Genomic DNA, 23,464 nt, shown 5'->3' with positions numbered 1-23,464 from the left:
TAGCAGGCATTCTACTGCATGAAGTAGAGCTCAGGGGTGAGGCACACCATTCCACATCAGCTCCCTTCCTACCAGGATACAGGGTGTAAAATGCAGTCAGACGTTCTACTACCATGACTCCTCAGATCCTCTCTCATCTACATAAACACATGGCAGACATAATTAGAGCCAGAGAGACTACTGTATCCTCAGGGCTATGTAGAAGTTGCAGAACAGCTCAGCAGCTACTTCATAGTCCAGTGCGGGGGCTGGAGAGCATCACTCCACTGGCCACCCCAGCAACTCATGCTGGGCACAGAGCTGAAGGTTTGCCTCTAATTGCATTCTTTTGCCTTGCTCTGCAGCATTAGATATTGGCCACTGTGACTGGACACTGGCCTAGATGGAACACTAATCCAGCATACCACATCCCAGAAACGTAATTATTGGACCCCGATCAGGGCAAGAGTGCTTTCCACATTAACAGCAATCTCTGTGATAAGCTTTTTGCTACACGGAGCTCTTATAGACCTAATAGAAGGGCACTATCCCCCTTTAGGCCCATGGTTCCCAAACTTTTTAGTAACGTGGATCCCTTATAGATATTTTAAAACTTGGTGGCTCCCCACAACCAAATACTATATTCTTTACTCACTCAGGACGCTAGATCCAAGAATTCAGGACACTAGATTCAAGAGGGATACTAGAATTTGAACAGGTTTGTGGTTTTATTCAACTACATGTAGTATGTTTAAGTATATAATCTGAACCAAGCCAATCTAGTCCAACTTTTTAAAACTCTGATTTGGCAATACGGATTGTGGGCAAGTTCAGACTCAGTTTAAGATTTCAGTGAGCAGGATGGTCCTCTGACAAATCTCACTCCACACATAAGCTGAGCCATGTTGGCTACATCTATAGACTCATCAATATGCAGTACAAAATATTGACTGTTCTTAACTTGTTCTATGAACTAGTCCTGACCATTGTCTGCAAGGTCATCAGTGCATCAATGGTGGGCATTATATGGCATAGGAATGGTTTTCAGTTCCCTGGCTGCTTGTTTCCCAGTCACAATTCTATGTGTCTGTTGCTGCTAGAAGTACAAGGGTCTCGCCAATGGTGTGTGCTTGTTTATATTTTCAATTCAAATGGTCACAAGGGGCTTCTAAATCTTTTTGAGGAAAAGTTGCTTCTTTAGACAGGACATTTGGCTGTTTAATTCTTTTTTGTTTCCAAAGGGAACAATTGCAGCTCTGTTTTACAGATTCCAGGTGTCCGGTATCTACATTGATCAGCACTTTTCCAGGCCTCATACTTTCATTTACTAACACTTGGAAACAAACACCACGTTGTAGTGGTGGACTTTCTGCAGTAATATCGAGACAAAAAATCCAAATGTAATGTAACTATCCTCATTTAGACTACTTTTCTTCCTTGTCTGCTTAGCTTTATTAAAATCATCATCTTCTTCAGCCAAACATTCGCTACATGCCAGCTCAGCATTTAGTAAAAAACATTCCGTTATAAAGATAAGATAGACCTATCTCACAGCCTCTTTTCCCTATCGACTACTGCTCTTGCTGCCCCCAGCAAGAAATCTCTCTGCCCAAGGTCCCATCAGCACTTCAAACACAAACCCAGAGATAAAATGCAGGTGATCTGTAAACCTTGTTTAGTATTCTCTTAATTAGAAAATAAAACACCCATATGGGCATAATCCATTAACATTTTTTTCCAAACACTTGTGGCTCCCCCAGGAACCTTTCGTGACTCCCCAAACATGGGCAAAGCCACCCTTATTAGAACAGACATAAAACGACCAAGTTCTAGACAGAAGTCTGAGGGAAATCTGGATTCTCTTTTTTTCCCCTCTCTTTCTCTCCCCTTCATCTCCTGTTTTCATCTAGTGACAATCACCATATGACACAAGCACTGCTTATCCATCCCTGCCCTTCCTCCTTTCTACTCGCCTGGACCCTGCTGAGAACATGGGGCATACCCTCCTCTCCCACCACCACGCTGATTATTGTTGCTCCCCATTTGACCTGAAAAACTTGATCCGAACAGGGAGCAGAGGGCTCCTCAGAGGAACATTCCCGTGTGTGAAGCAGAGCAAATGTTATAGGAGTGCGCTATCAAAAAAGAAATGCCTGCATATATGTAAACACTTAATAGATAAGGTACCAGTAGATGGCACTGAAGAATATGAGGCACAGTTCCCGGGGTTTGTAGGACCTATATAATTGCTGTTGTGCTCTGCAAATGACTTCTTGTGTGTAATCCTTTACATGGAGCTCACAGCAGCAAGCAGTGTGTCAAGCAGCCCTGGTTTGGGTGTGTGTCCAAAATCTTCCAACTTCTTTTTTAACACCATTTAAAAAACAATCCCACCCTCTATCTCCATAGTGACTGCTGAGGTGTTTGTCCTAACCTTATCTCCTCCTTTGAGTCCTGCAACCTCCTCCAATCAGGCCTCCCTCCTAGCCATAGAACTCACAGTGCCAAACGCCACAGACAAAATTATCTTCTTTGCCCATGTATCAGGCCACATTACTCCCCTCTCTTCGAACTGCCCAAGGGCTTCCTCTTGCCCATCCTGTCATGCTCAAGTTCATCCCCATCAAAGTCCTGCACACAACTCAGCACCAGCCCACATCTGACAGCTCACCTTCCATCCTGGTCACACACACACCCTTGCCTCCACCAACAATACCAGCTTTCACATCCCCTGACTTTGTGCCTTCTGCTGCGCTGCCTCTTATGCATGGAATAATCTCCCAATTTTAGTCTGCCAGGCCTCCCACTCTATTAAGCTGCTCTCTGTTCACCAACTGCTTCCTTGAGGCTCAGAAGGAAAAATAATAAATTAAAGGCCAGATATTGATCTCCTTACTCACACCAAGTAGTACCTTATTCTGTGAATAGTCCCATTGTCTTTAACATCAGTCAGAAAATGGGGGCTCTATCTCTCACCTGGGTCCTATTGTCCCTCCAGAATGTGATTGGAATGAGATTCTAGACTACTTTTTTCCAATGGCCTTGCGATTGCATCTGAAAATTTGGGAGTAAAATCAATGTGTGTGTGCAAACTCCACATTTGCATATGTAAAGCAACGGTGCATGTAAACGAGCATTCTCACACATACAAAGAAAGAGACACCAGAAAATACTGTGGCTGTATTTTTGGAAGATCATTTGAAATTACATTTCAATATTTGTTTCTTGTATCTCTTGTTTGAGAAGTAAACCTCACCACACGTGCTTCAAGATTATTTACTGAGCCTCATGAATACTTTCTAAACTATGACTTTCCAATGATGTAAAGCAATGGTTCTCAAACCTGGGCCGCGGCTTGTTCAGGGAAAGCCCCTGGAGGGCTGGACTGGTTTGTTTACCTGCTGCATCTGCAGGTTCGGCCGATCGCGGCTCCCACTGGCCATGGTTCGCCGCTACAGGCGAATAGGGGCTGCAGGAAAGGCGGACAGCACATCCCTTGGCCTGCGCCACTTCCTGCAGCCCCCGTTGGCCTGAAGCAGTGAACAGTGGCCAGTGGGAGCTGCGATTGGCCAAACCTGCGGACACGGCAGATAAATAAACTGACCTGGCCCACCAGGGGCTTCCCCTGAACAAGCTGCAGCCCAAGTTTGAGAACCACTGATATAAAGTACACACAGTCACATTTTCTAAGGGGCATAACCCAGACCCTCACATTTGAATTAAAGTTATTGCCATATGTTTTTCTTTGCTTTCTTTTCGGCATCTGTCAAGGCTGATTCCCCACTCGAGTGCAGAAGGTGGGGCCCGCAAGGATTCTAAAACTTAATACTGGCCACTCCAGGCTTGCATTAAACTCCCAAAGTTACAGCTTTTCTCTGACCTTGGATGGGTCGATGATGCCACGATCCAAGTGCAAAAAACCCTTGTAGAACCCAGGAAGGTGCACTTGGGAATTCCTTCCTGTGGAGTACCCTCAAACCCTTTCACCCCCCCACCTTCTGGGGAAGAGCTGAGAAAGAAAACAAAGGAAATCAGCTGTTGCCACCAGCTAATTAAACATAATAGGCACAAACCTCTTAGGAAACAAAATCCAATCCTGTTCTTAGAAAAGATAAATTTCATTAAAAAGAAAAGAAAGAAAATACATTTGAAAACTCAGGCTATTGCTAAATTAAAAAAAAAAAACCACTGACAGGAATTAGGCACCAAGAATAACCTTCTTGAGGTCCATCTTAAAGGTTACAAGCAAAACAAAAGCATTTGGGATTAGCACAGAGGAGTCCACAAGCCATAAAGAAATAAAAATAAATAAACCTAATGCGTCTTCCTAGACATTTCCTGTTCTACTTACATATCTGGGGGTTTCAAGTGAGTAATTTCTAGGTATAATTCAGATGATTTTTCATACCTAGCCCCAAGCTTCTTACAGCATATTTCCAGCCCTGTCTCTGCTTCTCCCCAAGAACAAGAAGACAGACAAAGGGGGAGCTTTTCCCCAATTTTAAAAATGTCTAGCCTTCCCATTGGCTCTTTTGGTCAGGCGCCCACTCCCTTCCTTTTACCTATGCAGGGAGACTTTTTAACCCTTTACAGGTAAAGCAAATAGAGAACAAGTACTAAGAGGGATTTTATGGCTAACTGGCTGGCTGGGTCCATAAGAGGAAGCTACCTCCCGCCCCCCATAATTTAACACAGCATCTATGATTTTGTGCTTGTAAAAAGTCAGGTGTGAGGTCAATGGGAGTTCAGCATCTAACTCACTTAGGCACTTTTGTAATTCCCACTAGGCACCTTGCATCTTTAGGAACCGAAGTATCTTTGAAAATCTGGATGTCACTGTCTCCGAGTATTTAAAGCTCCTAATTATCAAATTTGTTCCAACAAATACAGTTTGCATGCACATACAGAAATCTTGTCTGATTCTTTTTCTCACACAGATCTAGTTCCATTAGAGTTTGGTCTCTTTTAGGCAGTTCGCTAAAGTGACCCTCTGAGCAAACAGTGGATTCTGTGCTGTTCGTACCACAGTTAATAGGTTGGGTAGTATAATCTGCTGTTCCTATTCACTGAAGGAAATGGACTGGGCCAGTTAGAATCAAACACTGGATCTGGAATTTTAAAAGGGCTGGATATCTTTACAAGCAGTAACAAAATCTGCCATTAAGAGTATTCAGATTCCATGCTGATCTGCGTTAGTTAATCTCTGCTGATGTCAGGAAGGATTTCCTTCCTCTGTGTAGAGTCCTCCACAATTGGCCAGGTGAATTATGGGCTCTGGTCACTGTGGAAGGCAAGACACTGGACGTAATGAACCAAGGGCCTAATACAGCATGGCAAATACTGTCTTCCTATAGAGGTGGGTTGATGACCCCTTTGAGAAGGAAGGAAGCCAGTGGAGATTGAAGCAGGCTCTGAAGAGCCCAGCAAAGATTATCAGATAAAATTATTGTCTCAGGGCCTATGCTTATGCACACCGCACCTTGTTGACTTGCTGATACCCCACTGTTACTCACAGCTGCAGAGAGGTCAGTTCCAGGTGCATGTCTCCAGGTAAGCTCCTGCATCTTCACCATTCGTTGGCACAGGCAACACTGAAAAAAAAAGAGCACTTTGCACAGGCTGTACATTGGCATTCATGTGGCCACTGACCATTTATGCTGCAAAAGGTTATTTCTGCAACTTCTGTTTATGTTTGCCACACAGTGACTGCTGAGGGTTTGTTTGTTTAAAGAAAACATTTCAGTCAGTTATCAAGACTTTAATACCCTGAAGTACTGCTCCAAAGGTCTGCAGCTACAGAGATGTCAGGAGAGAGAGGGTTTGAAACAAAGTGTGCTGATGATTGGGTGGTGTGTGGAAAGGGGAGGGAGTTGAAAGGAATGTTCCAGGGCTAAAGCTGTTTCTCAGAGCTGCAGTTTTGTGGCAGTGTTGCTAGATACAGTGGTGGGACCCCATCCAACTGGGGATTTCAAAAACAGTTTCAAAACAAGCAGCACTAACAGGATGGCTCTTAACAATCTATAACTCTGGCAACCGTTATGAATGGTCAGAGAAAATGAACACTTTCCACTGGCTGATGGAATTTTGACCTTGGCTCTACGTAATATAAATGGCTACCAGAGTTTTGATCCCACCCCTACCATGAAGACCTAAAGATTTATTGTGACTGGCCTTCCCTCCTCCCCCAAATCTTTTTGGACTGCTGCTGTTGGCAATCCTCACTGAAGGCCATATGGATGGCAATTAACAAGTATTCAGCAGCTTAGGACCAGTGATTATATTACTGGGGAATTTTATTATGAGATGTTTGATCCTCTGTGTGCTATGTTTTCCGGTGACATGTCTGAGTGCCAGTGAAGGGACTTTGTAAACACATTGCTCATGCTCTTTTGCATTGATCTTGTAATCAAGAAGAAATTGGGCTTAATGGGGTTATATCGGTGGCAAATTTGCCTATGTCCAATGACTAAAAATAACTGCTCCATAGAATCTCACATGGTCTGATGAGCATAGCAAGAGAGAGGCAGGAGCTGTCATAGAAATTTGTTTCCTTTTATAATACACAGAAGCAAATTCAGACCTGCCGATGGCTGATAGAATGCCATTGTCAGCAACACCCACATACACAGGGTTTGAATTTGGCTCATGGATTTTTCAGATTTGTTTTTAAAAGGCATCTCTAACTTGGTCCAGCATCATGCCCTGGCAACTTCAGGACCATATCAGAAGGGGAAAAGTGGTGACTGTCTGATGACTAGAATTGTGTGGGAATCAGAATTTCCATTTCACAGGAAATGCCAGAGTTTCCAAATTTGTTTCATTCTGAATCTGAACTAAACCAAAGAATTTAAAAATTTCCTGTGAAACAAAAGAAAATTTAAAAAGTATAATATAAAATAATACATTCCAAAACAAAGTAATTTCAAAATGAAAAACATTCTGCATATATTCAAATGGACCATTTTGACAATATCAAAATATGTTGGTTGTTGGTTTTTTTCATTTCTATTAATTAAATGAAATTTCATTGAAATTAACATAGTCCCGCCTGAGGCCAAAGTCTGAGCCTCATCACCCCAGGCCAAGGCCAAGGCCAAAGCCTGAGCCCCACTGCCCCAGGCAGAGGGGTTCAAGTTACAGGCCCCCGACCTGCGGCTGAAACCCTTGGGCTTCGACTTTGGCTCCCCTGCCCAGGCCAGTGGGGCTTGGGCTTTGACCCCCACACCTCACCCAGGGTGGCAGAGCTTGGGCAGGCTCAGGCTTTGGTCCCCCCCTCCTGGGGCAACGTCATAATTTTTGTTGTCAGATGGGGGGTTATGGTGCAATGAAGTTTGAGAACCCATGATCTAGTGCGTGGTCCATGCTAATTTGGTGCTATGTTCATGACCAACACTTGTTTTTTTTGTATAAATAAAGCAGTGGCCATAGCCTTCTGATGACAGGTAGGACTCTGAGCTAATGATGAAGCGGGACAGGGAGGGTGTGGGATATGCCAGTGTTAATGAAGATTTATTCAATGGAGACATTGGATCAGATCTACTGGGTGAATTCTTAGATTTCATTAGTTAAAGACATAGAGCAGTTTGTCTGATTAAAGAGAGAAAAAGCAGTGGGGAACTCACATAAATTACTACAGCTCAATTAGGTGCAGACAATTTAGTGAGTGTTTATTACCAGTAGAAAGGAAGATTTTCCAATTAGATTAAAAGGTTTTGAAAACAACAGTTACAGTGCACAGTGATTTAGACCCACTGCTAGAATAATACATTGTGAGAAGTAGCATTGATTAAAAGCAAACTGATAAGTTATTTGCACTGCCTCATTGTTTATCAATGGAGCCCCTGCTGCCTAGGTGCAATTTACCTCACAAGATCAATGTGTGGACTTGGCTAATTTTCTCCTTGGCCTGAAGATTTATATGAATGTAAAGGGCAGCTAAATCACTGCTGAAAATACCAACATGATTTATTTGGGATAATCATCAAGGAAGTGAAGCTGCATAAATCATCAGGAATGTATCTTTCCATGCTGGGCCTTTCAGGCTAGCATTCCTGCTGCAAAGCTGGGTTTAAAAAAAAAAATTTTTAATCAGAAAAGAACTTGATTTCAGTGACATCCCATAAGCTCATTGTGCAAACTGAAAAAGGCATTAAAACAAAAGTGGAAATATATAGAGTGCTCAGAAAGTGGTCAATCAGTATTTCTGACAACCGATTGAAGGTACTCAGTGTATAGTTCGGTATAAGCCCATGATTCATGAATCCCTATGTCCTACGGTGCAGAGTGTGACTTCCAGCCATGCTGAGCGAGCTGGAATTCAGGTCTGCTTTGCCAAAGATTTTTTGGTTATGGGCTATGAGAGGCAGGGGGTCATTCTCCACGACTGTGAATGACTGATTATTTCCCATGTTGAACTGGGGGGTGGGGGGAGAGGGAGAAAGAAAAGAAAATGAATGATATCTAAATTCCTCATTGTCCTACTGTGCCCTTCAGAACACATGCAGGCTTACAGCTGCTTCTAATCCCTGTCTCCCAGAATTGTTTAGAAGACTAGGAGAACCAAGTGAGACCAAACAAAAAAAACCCCTGACCTAAAATGTTCATTTTAAACCAGATACATAGAGTTCTAAGTTTAATTTTTTTTCCTTTGTTTTGTTTGTGTGTGAGAAAAGGACTCGAATCCAAATGTCATAGCATTGATATCTCTTCCTCTCTGTATTCTCCTCCCTATTGCATTAGCATATGCAGGATTTTGCCTTTGTTAACACATTTGCCCTAGCACTGGATTCAATTCAATAGCTATTGAAGATGATGGCAAAAGGCCCGTTGTCTGCCAGGGGAACAGAATTGGGCCCTCTCCTTTTGGTTTTAATGATCAGTCCTCTCTCACTCTCTCTTACTTACACACACACACACACACACACACACACACACACACACACACACACACACACACACACACACACACACACACACACACACCAAGAACACTAAGTGCAATTGTCTTCCATAGAATCATAAAAACTAGAGCTGGAAAGGAACTATTATTATTATTATTAATATATATTATGTCAGCGTGTGATGGACGCTCTCCAAGCACACAGGGATACACAGATCCTGCCCGCAGGAGCTCGCTGGGAGACTTCTACAGAAAGGAAAGGGAGCAGATTCGTGTAAACATGTGAGCACATTTGTTCCTGTACAAATACCCATTTGCTTGCACGAGATACTATTTTCACGCATACGACTTGGAGGGACATGCTGTAGCTCATTATTGCAGTGACCACAAATGGGTCTCAGCATTTTAAAAATGGGGCTCATTAGAAGCAACATTGTGTCACCTACTTACACCAATAATAGTCCTATTGACTTCAGTGTAAGCACTCACCAGCATACTTAAGATGTACACGACAAAGCCTTAAATCATCTGGTCTTCCCCTTGGCCCATGCAGGATTATTCTAGTCTATATTATAATTCTGAGTGCTTTGTCCTGTACAGTTAAGCAATGGGGCGTTCCCTTGGGCATCTTTTACGCATTTTATGAGCTGTCACTGCCCTAATCGTAAATACATTTCACCAAAGCAACCAGCAATAATTTCACATCAGAATAAGGCACATTCATATACCATTCAGCCACCCCATCTGGTATTTTCACCTGATTTGAATAGCTCCTGGTGAATAAACGACATGACATTCCTTCTCACAGCAAATGTCCTGGTGGTTTGCTAAACTGGGCTTTAGGTTTGTTTTCCTTTTAATTGAAAGAGCCTGTCATTTAAGGTAACAATTAACATTTGTTGTGAGCAACTTGATTGTAAATGACTCCTACTATTACACTAAATACATTTAATTATGATGTATCGGTGCATAGCAACCTTTTGTAACGTCGTACTCTAACATCCATTTTTGCTTAATTAAACTCATTATAGCAGCACTTTGCTACATAACGAGAGCAAAAATCAAAATGGTATAACTGACAATCCCATACTTGTGTTCAAAATAAAGGACATCGTGGAAAATAAGCAATATTGATCTTGCTATTATGTTGTTATTTTAATGGTGCTCCCTGGATAAAGGCCTGGAGAAAGCTAGAGTTATAAAGAGATTTACTTACTCAGAGCTGGAATTCTTTGAGAGTATTGCCTCTAGAACATTTACATGAGAGACATGTCATGGCCTCTCAGAGTTCTGGAAACTTCTGAAAAATGGTGCCCATGGAGGCATCTAGAGAATCCAGGGAGAATTATCTATGCCTGTATGTAAAATCAGTTGTACTCAAAGCAACAAACTATGGTTGCTTAGTAAATGTATTTAGTGCTGTAAATGACACCATTTGGCTTCAGGAGCTTTCCAACAGCCCTTGGAATATTTTTGGTGTTCTGTGCTCTGTTTCTGTGACAAATTATGGATAATGGGGCTGATTCTGAGAAGGGCCGAGCAGCTGCAGCTCCCACTGGAAGCCCTCAGAATTCACAGACAGCTTGGTACACAAGACATAAGAATGCTATTGCCTTCTATCTGCAGGTGTTAAGAGCAGTAGGAGCATAATATAGACACTTCCATCTGAAACAGTAAAATGCACACATATACACGCAGGCCTGGTCTACACTACACGTTTATACCGATTTTAGCAGCGTTAAATCGATTTAACTCTGCATCCATCCACACAACGAGGCCCTTTATATCGATATAAAGGGCTCTTTAAACTGGTTTCTGTACTCCTTCCCAACGAAAGGAGTAGCACTGAAATCGATATTACCATATCAGATTAGGGTTAGTGTGGCCGCAAATCGATGGTATTGGCCTCCAGGCGGTATCCCACAGTGCACCACTGTGACCGCTCTGGAAAGCAATCTGAACTCAGATGCACTGGCCAGGTAGACAGGAGAAGCCCCGTGAACTTTTGAATTGCATTTCCTGTTTGCCCAGCGTGGAGCTCTGATCAGCATGGGTGGCGATGCAGTCCCAAATCCAAAAAGAGCTCCAGCATGGATTGTATGGGAGATACTGGATCTGATCGCTGTATGGGGAGACAAATCTGTTCTATTAGAGCTCCATTACAGAAGACGAAATGCCAAAGCATTTGAAAAAAATCTCTAGGCTATGATACAGAGTCCACAGCACAGTGCTGTGTGACAAGCATAACGGAAAGCCAAAGAATCAAATGGAAGCTCATGGAGGGCGGGAGGGGGGACTGAGGACTCCAGCTATCCCCCAGTCCCCGCAGTCTCCAAAAAGCATTTGCATTCTTGGCTGAGCTCCCAATGCCTGTAGGGTCAAACACATTGTCCGGGGTGGTTCAGGGTATAGCTCGTCAATTTGCACACACCCTCGGTGAAAGAAAAGGGAAAAAAATCGTTTCTTGACTTTTTTCAGTGTCACCATATGTCTACTGCATGCTGCTGGTAGACACGGTGCTGGGGCAATGAACAGCAGCATCCTCTCCCCTCCCTTCCCCGGTGGTAGACGGTACAGTGCAGTAGGACTGGTAGCCGTCCTCGTCATCAGCCCATGAGTGCTCCTGGCTGGCCTCAGGTGAGGTCGGCCAGGGGGGCCTGGGTAAAAATAGGAATGACTCCCAGTTATTCCCGGCAGTTGGTACAGAATGGCTGGTAACCGTCCTCATCATAGCAACTGGGGGCTGAACTCCATCAGCCCGCCCCCCCCTTTCATGTCTAAAGAAAAGATTCCATACTGCCTGGACTATCATAGCAGCTGGAGGCTGCCTCCCCTTCAATTTATCTCACTAAAAAGTCAGTGTTTCTTATTCCTGAATTCTTTATTACTTCATCACACAAATGGGGGGACCCTGCAATGGTAGCCCAGAAGGGTTGGGGGAGGAGGGAAGCAACGGGTGGGGTTGTTGGAGGGACACCCCCTAGAATGGCATGCAGCTCATCATTTCTGTGGGATCTGACATGGAGTGGCTGTGCTCTCTGGTCTCTGATACACTGATTCTCTAGTACACTTACCCCATATTCTAGGCAGGACTGACTATTTTTAGATACAACATAAAGATACAATATTTTGTCTTTGCGCCCCCGGCTGACCGCAGCGAAGGTCAGCCAGGAGCACCCATGATAACAGCAGACGGTACAGAACGACTGATAACCGTCATCTCATCACCAATTCACAATGGCACGGCAGACGGTACAGAACGATTGATAACCGTCTCTGCTATCTTGCAAAGGCAAATGAATGCTGCTGTGTAGTGCTGCAGTAACGCCTCTGTCAGTGGCATCCAGTTCACATACGGTGACAGTGACAAAAGGCAAAACGGGCTCCAGGGCTGCCATGCTATGATGTCTGCCAGTGCAATCCAGGGAAAAAGAGCGCAAAATGATTGTCTGTCGTTGCTTTCACGGAGGAAGGAATGAGTGACGACATTTACCCAGAATCACCCGCAACACTGTTTTTGCACCATCATGCACTGGGATCTCAACCCAGAATTCCAATGGGCGGGGGAGACTGCGGGAACTATGAGATAGCTACCCACAGTGCAACGCTCCAGAAATCGACGCTAGCCTCAGTACATGGACACACACCACCGAATTATTGTGCTCTGTGTGGCCGAGTGCACTCGAATTTATACAATCTGTTTTACAAAACCGGTTTATGTAAAATCGGAATAATCCTGTAGTGTAGACGTACCCATATACACATAAACACACACAGACACTGTGCTGTGATAAAAAAAAGAAAACGATACTAGACCTGGCCAATCTACTGACTTGTGAATCTAAGAGGTAATTTGGGGATTAATAATAGTCATTTTTCAATTAGTGTAAGTATCCATTATGTAGAGTTGGAGTTATCCAATCAGGTTACTGGCAGGAGGCATGCTAAAGCAGAGATGATATGGATAAATGTGAGATGAATACATGTCAATTACAGCCTAAACTGATACTAAATGTACACTTACCAGTTCAACAGAAATGGGCATGAACTGCAAAACCTAGATCTGAACTCCCCTGAACTTCAGGGGTGCTAGGATCCAGTGTATTGTTTCTGCCCCTAGAATTCAAACACATTCTAAAGCAACCCCTCCTTTCTCTCATATGGACTCTGCTAAGAGGTGCTGAAAATCACGCAGTGTCCAATCACGTTAGCATTTTGCATTGCTAAGATTGTTTATTGACTGACTTTCAAGTTATAGTATTTCCTTGGTCATCTTAACCACTCCATGTCAAGAATCGAGGCCACATACTAGATTTCCAGACCAAAGATAAATAAACTTTCTCCTCTTCATTAGTGCTTCCCACACATACATACAGCACCTATAGCTGCTGCCTTTATCGCCACAGTTTACACCGTGATATTTTATTGCAGAAAAAACTCACAAGAAACAAAGGAGGTTAAGAAGTGAGTGGGGGGATTTGAATTTTTAATCTCCAGTGAATCTAGATGCTTCCGAAATGAAATCAAAGGGAGCCCAGGCTCAAATAATCTAATCTTCAAACATAGTTTCACATGGAATGAAGAGTGACATAAATATTATTTTATTTTTTATTTACTAACACGGTGGTTTGATGACATTAGCATAAGACATAAATGGGGGCATTTTCAAAGTGATGTGTGAAATGTACAGGCTCAAATCCTGTTATTTATAACAGGATTTCTGTATGTAACTCCTGTGCAGTCACTGAAAATTCCCCCTTCCCTCCCTTCTCCAGCTAATCATGAGGTCAGAGTTAAACTGCAGCCTGTCAGTATTTAAATGAATACATTTTACATATCCTAGTGGCTCCCTTGCTCAGCAACAGCCTATGCTATCTGGAGGCCAAAGATAAGTGCTCAGGGATTACCTTTAAAACAATCACTCAGCTCTTTTGTCAGAAACTCAGAACAAAAACTAAAGAGCTGTAATCCTCTCTTCTGTGGACTGGCCAAATATTAACAATGGCAGGTTCAGAAAGAGCCCTTCAAAGTCAATATCAAAGCTCAACCAAATTTACAGTCGCTGTGTTACAAGGTCAGGCTGGCTGTTCCATAAGATGTCCTGATTTTTTATTTGTATTTTTACTACCTTGGCCTTTTCGTATTGTTTCAGGCTTGAGCCTGTTACAAGAACTGGCAGAATGGACACCATTTATTTTCATTATTTTTTCCCCAGAAAAACCAGCTTCAACTCTTAACTGCTGCCAAATGTAGATTTGATTGACTGTTGCTTTGCACATTCTCTAATCCTTTATCCCAGCATAGAGTGGATGTAGAATGCTAACACATCAGAGTAGCAGCATATCACATCCACTTTGCACTGGGGTAAAGGTCTACACAAGGTGCATCTTGCATATAGAATCAGAGATGGAAAAAGAACAGTCACTATGTAATTTAGTCCATACAGCCACCTGAATAAGGTGGCCCATACCATACTGTGGCCTAGATTTAAGAATCAGCCATTGTGCAGCAGGTGGCTAGCTAGAGAGCAGCACTTCCCTTTTTAAGAAAGCATCCGGACCTTAAAGAAGGCAGAAACCCTCTGACTCAGTTTTGTTTGCAAAGGACCGTGAAGCTTTTCTGTAGCTCTGGGTGAAGACTAAAATTGGTGCCAAGTAAGGGCAGGAAGTTAAAAAACCCTGCCTAGCGAAATGGAGATGGATTTGGCCATCAAAACCTCATGCATGTGCAAAAAAGGCGTTGGATTTTGTTCAGATGATAAACATGGCCACGGGAAGGCTATCTGAACACAGGACTGAGTCAAATATCCACACCCTTGAGCAGCACAGTTCAGCCAACCTCATCCCCAGTGTAGACAGTGCTTGGTTGATGGTGACCAGTACTGACAGGAGAACCCTGCACATCAGTGTAGGAAGTGTCTACACTCAAGCACTGCAGTGGTGGAGCTGTGCCGCTGCAGCATTTGAAGCGTGGACAAGCCCATAGTGACTGATGGATTTTATGTCTTGTTTACGGCTGCTCTGGCCTATTTGATGCTGTATGTCACTTCTTAGAGCCCTGGTCACAGAGAACAGCACAGGCATTTGAGGTGAGGACTAGAAATTAAGGGTTAAGAATGTTTTTCATCTTTACATTTTAGACCTTTAAAAAGTTAGATCCCAATTCAAACATTAATTATTATTAATAATTATTATTATTTTGATTGGAGAATGAAAGAAAACAAAACTCTGAACTAAAATTAGCTGAAATTTGGGAAGCAAAAACAGAAATTCTGCAGCAGTTCTAACTTAAAGGGGTAGGCACAAAGTTATAATCAGAACCATTTCACTCCACGTATTTGCTTGCAGCAAACATTGAAATGCAGCCTCAGGGGGGTCAGAAAATGGTATTCAGCCAGTGCACAGAATACTGCACACCAGTGTGGAGAACCTTTGGATCTTTAATGACCAGCCAGGATGTATTTGCTTAGAAATGTCATTCAAAGGACCCACACCCATTGATGCAGCTGATAGTTCTTTTTAGTAGTAGCACCACAGGGTCCAATTTTCACAAGACGGAGCCTCAGTTGTTCTTGAAAATATATCTGTACGGACAATGTTAGGTTTGTGTGTGTGCCCACTGCATACACATAGATATAAAATGTGGTTTCCCTGATCCAAGTGTGCAGGTGAGAGGGAAGGCACAGGGAGACTCCACGGTCCTGCACTGCACCTGTATAGGAGACAGCCAGACTTACCATCCAAGGAAATGCTAGGCTGTTAAGCTTCCCAGTGCACTTTTTGGTGCTTCTTGCCCCAAAGAGGTCATGGCTGCAGTAGTGGTGAAGGACCAGTCCATCCTGCTTGCCTAGTGGAGTTAGGAAACTGGAGCTGTGGGCAACTGCTTCAAGGATATGAAGAAAAGTAATTATTTAATTGCCTACACACCATCAGTAGAGATAAGGAGATGTTAGTATCATTACACAAGGCATTGGTGAGACCTCATCTGGAATACTGTGTGCAGTTCTGGTCTCCCATGTTTAAGAAGGATGAATTCAAACTGGAACAGGTACAGAGAAGGGCTACTAGGATGATCCGAGGAATGGAAAACCTGTCTTATGAAAGAAGACTCAAAGAGCTTGTCTTGTTTAGCCCAAAAGAAGGATGAGGGGAGATATATCAGAGGAATAAATAGCAGGGAGTTAGAGGAATTATTTAAGCTCAGTACCAATGTGGACACAAGAGCAAATGGATATAAACTGGCTATCCGGAAGTTTAGGCTTGAAATTAGACGAAGGTTTCTAACCATTAGAGGAGTGAATTTCTGGAACAGCCTTCCAAGGGGAGAAGTGGGGGCAAAGGACATATCTGGCTTCAAGACTAAGTTTGATAAGTTTATGGAAGGGATGGTATGATGGGATAGCCTAATTTTGGAAATTAATTTGTCTTTGACTACTAGCGGTAAATATGCCCAATGGCTTGTGATGGGATGTTAGATGGGATGGGATCTGACTTACTACGGAGAATTCTTTCCTGGGTGTCTGGCTGGTGACTCTTGCCCACATGCTCAGGGTTTAGCTGATTGCCATATTTGGGGTCGGGAAGGAACTTTCCTCCAGGGCAGATTGGCAGAAGCCCTGGGAGGGTTTGCCTTCCCCTGCAGCATGGGGCACAGGCCACTTGCAGGAAGGTTCACTGCACTTTAAAGTCTTTAAACCATGATTTGAAGACTTCAATGGCTGAGACACATGTTAGGGGGTTGTTACAGGAGTGAGTGGGTGAGATTCTGTGGCCTGCATTGTGCAGGAGGTCAGACTAGATGATCATAATGGTCCCTTCTGACCTTAAAGTCTATGAGTCTATGATTGAAATGTTAAAATCAACGGTGTGGCAAAGAACCTGTCTCTCCTCTGCTAGCTCAGTCCTTCTCAGCCTTGGAGACATAGGCTTGGGCAAAGCAAAAGCCCTTCACAGTCGCGCACAGGGTCTGGCTGATCCCTTCTCAGTCAGGCCCTTGTTCTGTTGTCCTCTCCTTCTGGGGAGAGTGCAATCTGCCTTGCAAGAAAAGTTTTAGAGTTCAGCTGCCCCTACTCGCTGGCAGCTACTCTACTTCTCTCCTCCCCCCTGCTTCCCTGCCAGGGAGGATTTAAAAAGGTCTCCAGCCATTGGGGCCAGCTGAAACTAATTAGCTCCCTGGTAACCCCTGTTCCAGCTGAACCTTATTCCTCCATGGTTAAGCCTTCTGGGGCTAATTACTACCCCTCTCTTGGTAGCTAAGTGTCCTGAGTTTGCCACAATGGTTATAACCTATTTAGGAAGGATCAACCAGGCAAAAGCGAAGGGGGAGTGGCACTCTCTTTAAAAAAATAGAATGACCTATTTTTGAGTGACTGATGCATTCAGAAGAAAATGATCTTGAATATCTATGGATCAATGTCCTAACAAATAAAGCAAAAGATGGAGTATTAGTTGGTGTCTGCTACAGACCACCAGATCACACTAGGGAACAGGATGACTGGCTCCTTACACACCTATCTATAATATGTAGGGAAAAAATGTGTGAGATCATGGACTTCAATATGAGAGACATATGCTGGAGATTTCATGCTGTCAGTACTAAAACAAAACATCCTTGGAATTTCTAAATATTACAGATGACCATTTCCTAACGCAAAAAGGGTTACAGCCAACATGGAGGAATTCTATATCAGACCTTGTCATGACAGATAAAGAGGTACTGATTAAGGAACTAAAAATTAACGGTAACTTAGGTACAAGTGATCATGACTTGTTCAAATTTATAATATGCAAACAGAATATATTCCAGAATATATACTTGGTGCTTTAAAAGGACCAACTTTACAAAGCTGAAAACAATTATGAGCCATATCAGCTGGGAGAAAGAGTTCAATCAGAAAAATGAGAATGATAACCAGGAAATGTTTAAGAATACTTTACTAGACACCCAAAAAGCCACAATCAAGGGAAAATACTGTATTGGTTTAAAAATGCACCTCCAGCTTCCATCCCAGACACACCACACAATCCATCATCTACAGCCAAGCGCTGAGGTATAACCGCATTTGCTCCAACCCCTCAGACAGAAACCAACACCTACAAGATCTTCACTAGTCTTCACCAAGCATTCTCAAAACTATGATACCCACAGGAGGAAATAAGGAAACAAATCAGAGCCAGACGTGTACCCAGAAGCTTCCTGCTGCAAGACAAGCCCAAGAAAGATACCAACAGAACTCCACTGGCCATCACCTACAGCCCTCAGCTAAAACCTCTCCAACTCATCATCAGTGATCTACAACTCATCCTGGACAATGATCCCTCACTTTCACAGGCCTTGGGAGGCAGACCAGTACTTGCCCACAGACAACCCGCCAACCTTAAGCATATTCTCACCAAAAATCTCACACCGCACCATAGTAACTCTAACTCAGGAACCAATCCATGCAACAAACCTTGGTGCCAACTCTGCCCACATATTTACACTAGTGACACCATCACAGGACCTAACCAGATCAGCGACATCATCACTGGTTCATTCACTTGCACTTCCATCAATGAATATATGCCATCATGTGACAGCAATGCCCCTCTGCTATGTAAATCAGCCAAACTGGACAATCTCTGCGTAAAAGGATAAATGGACACAAGTCAGATATTAGGAATGGCAACATACAAAAACCTGTTGGAGAACACTTCAACCTCCCTGGACACACAATAGCAGATTTAAAGGTAGCCATCCTGCAGCAAAAAAAGTTCTGAACCAGACTCCAGAGAGAAACTACTGAACTTCAGTTCATTTGTAAATTTGACACCATCAGCTCAGGATTAAACAAAGAATGTGGATGGCTAGCCAACTAAAAAAGCACTTTCTCCTCCCTTGGTGTTCACACCTCAACTGCTAGAACAGGGCCTCAGCCTCCCTGATTTAACCTCATTATCTCTAAACTGATTTTTGCCTGCATATTTATACCTGCCTCTGGAAATTTCCACCACATACGTCTGATGAAGTGAGTATTTACCCACGAAAGCTTATGCTCCAATATGTCTGTTAGTCTATAAGGTGCCATAGGACTCTTCGTTGCTTTTTACAGATCCAGACTAACACGGCTACCCCTCTGATAATTAAAAAACAGTAAACAGGATGACTTGGGTAATTATTGCCTGTCAGTCTGACATTGATCCTGGGCAAAATAGTGGAACAGCTGATATGAGACTCAATTAAAGAATTAAAGGAGGGTAATATAAGTAATTCCAATAAACATGGATTTATGGGAAATGGATCCTGTCAAATTAACTTGATATATCTTTTTTGATGAGATTACAAGTTTGGCTGCTACAGTTAATAGTGTTGACATAATATACTTAGACTTCTGTAAGGCATTTCACTTGGTACCACATGATATTTTGATTAAAAAACTAGAAAGATATAAAATTAACATGCCACATATTAAATGGATTAAAATGCATGCAGAGTAGTGGTAGCCATGTTGGTCTCAGGATATTAGAAGATGAAGCAGCTCTGATCTCTAAAGCTTGTCTCTTATCAGTAGAAGTTGCTCCGTCCCTCTAATATCCTGGGATCAACACTGCTACAACAGCAGTGCATATTGTTATTTGATAGCTGTTCAGTGGCCTTAGTGAAATGATTGGGTGATGTCTATCCAGTTGACAAGAATCCATAACACAAGATCCCCCAATACAATTGACCCTGCCTTTGGCAGCCTCAGGGCAGAACCCAAGGGCTGAATGGTCTGGGAGCCTGAGCTAATCACCTCCTCACCCCCCACAGTTAGTTTCTTGAGGTCTAGCAACCTGGCATTTTCAGGATCCCCAGAGTTGCCCAAAATGTTGTGATAAATAATTTTAGAAACCCACAGACATGTTTACTTGCTCATTTACAAAAGTCACAGGTGATTGTTTATGTCAGTTGTGGCAACAAAGTTCCAAGGATCAGACAAAAATAAACCATATTGAAAAGTGAATTTGAAGGCGAACAACCTATTAGCAGTTTTTTAAAACATTTTTTTACAGTATTAAACATCTCAGTAGCATTTCTTGACGCATTTGGGCCTGATTTTTAAACCTTGCTTCTGTTTGTGAGAATACCCAATCGACTGAAAGCACAAATGCTAACATTTAGATCTCTAAACTGAATTGCAGGCAGAATGGAATAGTCCAATACCCAAATGTTAGCATTTACACCCACAAAAATGAAGGCAACATTTAAAAGTCAGGCCCATTGAAAATCCATAACAATATTTAGATCTATATACCTTATAGATTAACTAAATCCAATCAACCGAGAACAAAACCAATTAAAGAAATGTAGCATTAACATATGAAAACAACAGTAACAATAAGGCCAACACAACTCAAATCCAAGAGAATGCATAAGAGAAAATATATGCTTAAATTATTTGAAAATCCTACATCAGAGTGAAAAATAGTACATTGGCAAGCATGGAGACAATTTGGCTGCATTTGCCATGCACATGTGGAATGCCTCCTGGCTTCACACTCGTGTACTCTATTTCTGCTCCCCTCCTAACAGAGACACACACACATTTACACATTCCCCAGCAACCCTTGGACTGCAAAAGAAAAATGTGACTTCCGATGTGTAATTACATGCACGAACTAATTTTTCAAGATAGCCTTTGGAAACGTGTCTCTTTATGCATTGCTGCATTTTGAGCTCTCAAGAGAGGTGACTGTACTACAGTCAAGAGGAGCATTATTGGCCACAGCTCATGCTCATGGTGAAATACACCAGTAGTGCAAGCTGGGTGTTACCATTTTAGATACATTTTGGGTATTTAAAAAGACAAATGTAAATAATTGAGATATTTAAGTTTTAAAATTAGCTGCTAATTATGCATAGTAGTTAATTTCCCCCAACATTTTGTGTGATAAGACCAACTCTTATTAAAATAAATGGGATGTCAACACCATTCCCTTTAGTCCCACTGAGCGATGTCACAATCCCACTTATTATGGATTTTTTGACAATATTTCGCATTCAAATGATCAGGAAGCTAGACTCCACCATTCGTGTTAATGGCAGTTGTGGCCCTAAAACTTTTTTATGGAAGAAATCTCTTGAATAATATGTTTGGAATAATGGATATCATTACAACTGGAGTTGTGTGTGCTCAACACTTTTGAACATCAAGCCCAGGGTGTCTCAAGTTGGACACGCAAAAAGTGAGTCACTCCCAAACTAGTAGTCACAGTCAAACATTTCGGCCATAATATCTGTAGCTAAAAGGAGGTGGAAGGCTGTGCATTACTGGATTTTGGTCAATTATCTCATATACACAGATATCATCTTTATAAAGCTTTTCATGTTTGCTTCAGAGCCAGAGAAAAACCTTTTTATTTCTTTAATGCTTCATTTTTAAAGTACAACTTTGAAAATATGTTTCCTTGACTGCAGATATTTGTTTCCATTTCGAAAGGGCTGGTTGAATGAAGGAGGTCATGAATCATGCTGCTCTGTGAATTTTGCTCTGCTAATATTGCTGAGAATGACTCTATAATAGGATGTAATCTAGTAGCTAGGTACTGTCTTGATTAAGTTGTGATAAAAAGGAGTTCTCAATGGTTACAGTGAATTTAAGGCACTTTATTGCTGAATATAGCAATGATATATTGCAGAATGCTTTTTAATTGGTTGTTAGCTTCCAGTGTGTTGCTAAGACCAGCAGTATACATCCATATAGCAGCCACATAAAATCAGTTTTAAGGCTGCAGTCTACAGTACTAGTTAGAATTAAGGGGTGAACGTGTTTTCCATTTTCAAGATCCCTTTAATGAACAGGGTTTTCATCCCTTTCCTAGTTCTATCCCACAGTTACGTGTCCATGTCAGTAGCTACTGAGAGACCATTTAAATATCAGGTTTAAGCAATTACCAACCAGTTTATGGGTGTGTTTAATTTCAGGAGACTTTGGGTCTTTTTCATGGTTAGTCTTTTTAATTTTTACTTCTAATTGCTCATCCATATGCTTTCAAAACCCCTAAGGAGGAGTATCACAGACAACAGAGATGGAAAAAGCCTATTAAGTTACATTATCTAGGTCATCCCCTCTGTGTATTCCATGAAGTATATTTGCAAGTGCTTTCTCCAGATGCTATATATGGAAGAGAAAAATACTGCACAGGGTGTGAGTTATTGTGTCTTTTTTCTTACTAAATATTTAATATCGTCGCTTCCTTGCTACCACAATATAAATAATAATAATAGTTGTTTGAGATGGTAGTTTTTAGCATTCTCTGAATCAGGAATTGAAAATTCCTCACATCTGAGGTTTGGGACTTGAAACATTAGGATTTGCAAAGGTGCCAATAAAACATTGTTAGACTCAAGAACCAATAGCAGTTTAAAGGTCTAATATCTTGCAAACTGACAGAATCAGAAACAAATGTTTGGTAGCTTTTGTAGGCTGTGCCAATGACATAATTGCAAGGTTTTCCAACTCTGGAACTTTGTGAGATATCATATCTTGAACTATGTCATTCTGCTTAGCAAAATACTTTTGGTTTTCATTTGAATTCCAACATGATTTTAGCAGCCACTATTCTGAGAACTGCCGGAATGCAAACCCTGTGCTTTAATACCATCTAAAGCTTGGCTCCTCACTTTGAAATTGTACAAAGCACTAATAAGTTTAGTAAATCACAGGCTACTACAACTATGTCAGAACTGAAGTGGGGAAAAGTACACGATGCTACTTAGAACGACATGATGTAAATCTCTGCTATGTCATAATCTGCAAGGCTTATAAACTCTTTCATAAACCAGAATACATTTTTTCAGGAGCAATAAGCAGTCAGTCCTTGACAACTGATAAGAAGGAGTAACTAAAAAATGAACAAAAGGTCCAGTCATGTCCCCTTCATCCATGCACAGAGAAGAGCTCCATGTGTAGATTTGTCCCAGGCCATGCAGTGGCATGAATAGGAATCATCTTCTTCCACACCACGATCCTCTCTGTTCCTGCACCAACAGAGACCCCTCTGCAGGTTCAGGGACATGCCTGTGGACAGAGGGCAGGGCAGAATATACATCCTTTCCCCTTCTCAACCACATGGAACATCCAATCAGCAGTAAAGCATTCTGAGATTGAACAGCCCCCTCCGTGTCCAGAGGCAGATGCTAAGAAGAGAAACCTTGTAAGTACAGGTCAATCCAGAGGAGAACAGGTGGCAGCTGAGGAGCAGCGAAGGTACAGGGTCTCATGTGGAAGTCTCTGTATCTCATAGGATTCTCTGAGATCTGTGCATATCTTGAGGGCTCTCTGAGGTTCAGAGACCAGTCTCTTCACTTCTTATGTTGGAAGAAGGGGGCAAATCTTTCACCCACTTAAATATTCTGAAGAAAAACAGCCTTGAAGGGAGCCTCACCAATTTATCCTTCTCCCTTTCTATGTTTGTGGTGGGGGTTTCTGCCATATTGGCTCAATCAGGCTGTCAGTTAATTCATCCTGATGAGGACAGGCAACAAAAACTCAATCATCACCTTTATTTCTGTTTCACATGGCCTGGTGTTTTTTAGTTTGGTGCCTTCTCTGGTATCTGGCAAAGA

At 42.3% G+C, this 23,464-nt stretch overlaps 1 protein-coding gene across 3 annotated transcripts in view; it reads right to left on the bottom strand.

Annotated features, from left to right (window-relative positions):
- Positions 1 to 23,464, bottom strand: part of STPG2 (sperm tail PG-rich repeat containing 2) — a 422,300-nt gene that overhangs the window by 5,674 nt on the left and 393,162 nt on the right. The window contains exon 13 of one of the 3 annotated variants that reach the window (XM_030564765.1): positions 5,493 to 5,570. In XM_030564765.1, coding sequence (XP_030420625.1) covers positions 5,493 to 5,570 — 78 coding nt within the window. Of the gene's footprint in view, positions 1 to 5,492; positions 5,571 to 22,455; positions 23,455 to 23,464 lie in introns of those variants that run through there. The other 2 variants (XM_030564764.1, XM_030564761.1) reach the window with 2 other exon arrangements.

The sequence above is a fragment of the Gopherus evgoodei genome, chromosome 5 (assembly GCF_007399415.2).
Source record: "Gopherus evgoodei ecotype Sinaloan lineage chromosome 5, rGopEvg1_v1.p, whole genome shotgun sequence".
NCBI lineage: Eukaryota > Metazoa > Chordata > Testudines > Testudinidae > Gopherus > Gopherus evgoodei.
Note: the sequence above shows the minus strand (reverse complement) of the source record. Positions and strands in the feature narration are given on the sequence as shown.